At 41.2% G+C, this 4,370-nt stretch overlaps 1 protein-coding gene across 7 annotated transcripts; it reads right to left on the reverse strand.

Moving 5' to 3' along the window:
* Positions 1-750: 750 nt before the first annotated feature.
* Positions 751-3,222, reverse strand: LOC149751386 (APETALA2-like protein 1). 7 transcript variants are annotated; one of them, XM_089927329.1, is made up of 7 exons: positions 2,779-3,222; positions 2,472-2,516; positions 2,240-2,346; positions 2,015-2,142; positions 1,547-1,630; positions 1,301-1,374; positions 751-1,230 (listed from the first exon to the last, which is right to left on the reverse strand). In XM_089927329.1, the coding sequence occupies exons 1-6, from the start codon at positions 2,799-2,801 to the stop codon at positions 1,318-1,320; spliced, it is 444 nt and encodes a 147-aa protein (XP_089783455.1). In that variant the 5' UTR covers positions 2,802-3,222; the 3' UTR covers positions 751-1,230; positions 1,301-1,317. The 7 variants fall into 7 exon arrangements, with proteins under 7 accessions (XP_089783455.1, XP_089783456.1, XP_089783457.1 ...); XM_089927330.1 differs by having other exon boundaries at positions 1,301-1,388; XM_089927331.1 differs by lacking the exon at positions 2,472-2,516.
* Between the last annotated feature and the right edge of the window lie 1,148 nt (positions 3,223-4,370).

The raw sequence follows: 4,370 nt of genomic DNA on the forward strand, positions 1-4,370 counted from the left end.
TCAGACGTCGGGCAGATGGGCGTGGGTCCGATTTTTGCCGACGCTAAGAGAAAGCGTCGGCAAAAACAGGGATTTGCCAACGCTAATGAAAGCGTCGGCAAAAACGGCTTTCCCGACGCTTTAAAGTGTCGATAAAGCCCAATTCAGTTTGCGTTTTCGCCGACGCTTTAAAGCGTCGGGATTGCTATTTTTTTAAAAAAAATAAAAATACGAATGTAAATTATAAAGGTCAAAATACATATATACATGAGTTGTCTTGTGGCTTATTGTTTTACAAAAAGTCAAAGAAGTTAAAACTTTATGCCGAATCACTGATGCTTCCTTTCCTATAATTTGAAAGACAAGCTTATATGATGAGATTAATGTAACAAATTGCTGTCATGCAGAAATTAAAATACAATTATTTTCATAGCAAGTGGATATCTATTTGGCAGCTAGGCCATTTCAATAACTTCCTTCCGAAGTAGCATAATAATAATTCTAAGTTTCTGAGTAAGCTTTTCATGCCTTGCCCCCTGAAAAATAGCAAAATATGTAATAATCATAACTTTGAAAGATGCCCCTTCGAACTTATGATTTGAGATGTATATAGGACTCTTTAGGAATAATGAAGGCCAATATCTGGTTAAAGTTTTTCTTTCTGATGTAAATATCTAGTTAACATAGGGAAAGAAAAAGAATATATTGTACAATTACTGTCTCATCATATATAATAAGGTATTTTTGATTACCTTGCTTACACATCAAACATATTAAACTATCTATATGTAATTTGTGAAGTCGGTATATACGTCCAAAATTACAGAAACAACCAGCCATCTAGATTTAAAAGGCAGGCTGATGGAGTACAAGCATTTATTAGTACAGTTGTTTCTCCCCCTATCGAGGGTTTAGTTCGGTAATTGACGCCTCATTTGAAGAGAATAGAGTCGATGTACTTGTAGACTGCTCATGTTTACCTCTAGATGGACCGGCATCTTCAACAAATCCATATGACTCGGTCATGGCATTTGCATAAAAAAATGCAGGCTGTGAGGGAGTTTGGAGTTTCATTTTGTACCTGTTGAGCATCAAAAAAACTGATAACATGTTTGGCCTGTCACTTGGATTTTCCTGTACGCATAACAGCCCAATGTTGATGCATCTCAAGATTTTGTGGCTTGAATAATTTTCAGCCATACTTGGATCAACTAATTTCAGTGCTGTCTCATTGGTCCAACATTGCCATGCCTGGTAAAGGTCTGTTAGAATATGGCGTAGTCATCTCTAAAATGTAAATGTGAATTTTGTAGTTACTTACGTAGCTTAGAAGATTCATCACATTTCCAGGGTCATAGAAACTATTGTTCCTTCTTCCGCTGACGATTTCCAAAACTAATACACCAAAACTAAAGACATCTGACTTAAGGGAAATACTCCCATCTATAGCATACTCTGGAAACGACAGTAGCTAATTTCCATAATTTAAAGAAAAATCATGCTAATCTTGTTGAAAATTGCATATGGAGAAATTGCAAAAAGACAGTAGCAAATTGTAAAACATTACCTCAACAGTGGGAAAGATAGTTGGGCACTGAGCAGTCTGGAAACGATGCGGCAGACCAGCCAATTGGGAAGAAGGGATATCAATCTATAGCAGAAAATAAAGACGTCCAGATATCAGTATCGCACATTATCAAACAGTATTCTAGCATTAAATTGTTCTGTTAGCTCTTATAAATCAAAAGCAAATCATTTGTAGGTATCCGACAAATAATGCTAGGGGCAGGGCACAAAGGGGTAATCGGACACGGGTTGCAAATTCCTGGGTCTCTTAATCTTCTGGAGATTTAAAAATAAAAATATCATAGCAAGATGACGGTGTCAGTGGAGAAAAACTGAATGCAGAAAGTGATGCAAGAGCATCTTCATCAACAATATGGTAAATAAGGTATGTAAGTTTTAGGGAAGGGAGCAAAGCGTGAGAAGAAATAGCTAAATAATAAAGAAAATTTGATTGTCGCAAAACAACTACCACTGTTTTCTTGGCATCAGAACGTGAGCCAAAGTGGAATTGGATGGCCGTTGAATCTTGATCCCTCTTTGGACTACGGGCAGCAGGTTGGGAAATCCTCAAGTTCAGATCAACATCATGACCAGTGGCTAATGTCAAAAATATTCATCATGACTGATCAATTAAACTTCACAAACAAATATAGAAACCTCGTATTCAAATAGATTGCAATTTGCAGATGGATACCTTCACCATCAGCAGTCTCAGTAAGCAATTCTCCTTCATAGGTACTGGGCTCAAAATTTGTAACAGCATCCCTTCCATTACATTTTATAGCAGCCTTGTCATAAGCCCTGATATTGAAAAGCAAAAAAAAGAGGAAAAAGGGAGATTCACGTTGGAATTGAACCCCGTTGAAGTTAATAGTAAGACTAAGAGATTCATTGTCAGCAATGAGAAAATCCATGTTCAATAGGACCTTGCAGCTTCTATTTCGCTGTCGAATAGCCCAAGATATATGTACCTGCACCCAAGCATGGCATTCTCAATAGGTAAAGGCGGGGTTTCCACAATCTTTATTATTTGTCAAAGAACCAGGGCAGTTTAACATATCTAGTCTGCAGCTTAAGGTGCTTTCACCAAACAGATAAAACCGTGGATCTCAAAGCATCAAGACGCAGATAGATTACAGACAAGGAATCACATGCAAGAGTAAAATCTCATTCTGATTTCAAGGAGGAAACAGAACGAACTACAAAACAAAGCGAAGAGAAAGAATTACTCACTTCTTTCCAAGGAATTGCCCCATGCGGGCCTCCCAGCGGCCACACTTGTGAAGGGTCACCCCTCTGTATTTTGAGCTTCCCCTCGAGAACCCAGTGCTGTGGCGACGACCACGTAGTCATAGCCGGCGAGGGTCGGGGAGGAGCGCAGGAGGAAGAGGCCGCAGAGGGTCTCGCCGGCGATGAGGTGGGACTTGAGGATCCGTGGTTCGAGGGAGAGGGGGGCGAAGTCGGGATCCAAGGAGGCGGCGAAGGGGCGGGCGAAAACATCATCGCCGGAGCCCTTCTGCTTCTTGAATCTGGAGGGGATTAGGGAGGAATGGACGAGGAATGGGGAGGGGGTTACAAAGCGATCAGAGTACTGAAGTAGATTTTCTCTTCGATCTCTGGAATGGGTTGAGGGTGGAGGGCGGTGGCCGGGAAAACGGAAAGAGAGAGGGCTTGTTGGGATGGTGGGAAAATGTTGGCTTCCGACGACGCTTTTTAGCGTCGTCTTAGGCTGGCGACTACACCGACGCTTATTAGCGTCGTCTTTTGCCGACACTTTTTACAAGCGTCGGCAAAGTTTGACGCTAGACCAAAAATTGCCGACGTTTTTCACAAGCGTCGGCAAAAAAGCGTCGGTAAAACCTACTTTTCCTGTAGTGAACGAGTAATGCACCAAATAAAAGAAAAAAAAAATTAAAAAAGAGCTGAAAACTGCTTGCAGCCACAATGGCACCAGTCAATATGTTGAGCCCCCTGACTCGCCCGTCTTAGCAAAAAAAAAAAAAATTTAAAAAAAATGGTGAGCCCCAGTTTGCGCGTGAGCCTGCGGGTAAACGCTCCTTGGTGCCGGCAGCACCATATCCCTCTCCCCCTCTCCGAACCCTTCTCTCTTCTTCACCTTCTCCTTCAACTAATCTCTCTCTTTCTCTCTCTCCCTCTCCATTTTCTTTTTTCCTGATAAGATGGATGGTTTATACATACCTAATATAGATATATCCTATAAAATTTGAAAACAAAGTATCACGAAAAGCAGTTGGAATAGCCACCAAGTCGGTCTAAAGCATTTCTTCTTAGTACTTCGCCACAAAAGAGAAAATTCAGTCGGCAATACTGTTACTGTTTGCCTTACAGTAGATTTACCTAACCAAGAGACGCACTCTTCTTCCACTAATTTAATCTCTCTCTCTCTCTCTCTTTATCTCTAGAAAATGGGAGGAGGTACATATTTGGTCGTACCGTCACTTGTACCACATGAGTGCTCTTGGCCCCACCTATTTTATCACCAAAACACTCCCACGCCGTTTTGTTTAGACTCTAGCTAGGTTTTGCTCTTATTATGTGCTAAAGGTTGTGTTCGGTTTGATGAGATTGGCTGAGAAAGGATAAGCCTTGGACGCCTACCCCGAATAGGATCCGTTATTCCGTCAGAACTCTCTTAGCTAGCTGGATACTAAACAAGAGGCCTTCATTGCCCTTAGTATTTTTGCCGGCCTTTTGCGCTTGTGGCTGAAGATGCCTTTGGGACGTGTGGATAGATACATGCATTAGAATTTGGTAATGTTTGATGGCTTTTTGGAAGAACTAGTGGACTCCATGGATCCGAGTGC

The sequence above is a fragment of the Phoenix dactylifera genome, chromosome 14 (genome assembly GCF_051530095.1).
Source record: "Phoenix dactylifera cultivar Ajwa chromosome 14, Ajwa_hap1_PhDact_Kaust_v1.1, whole genome shotgun sequence".
Classification (NCBI taxonomy): Eukaryota; Viridiplantae; Streptophyta; class Magnoliopsida; order Arecales; family Arecaceae; genus Phoenix; species Phoenix dactylifera.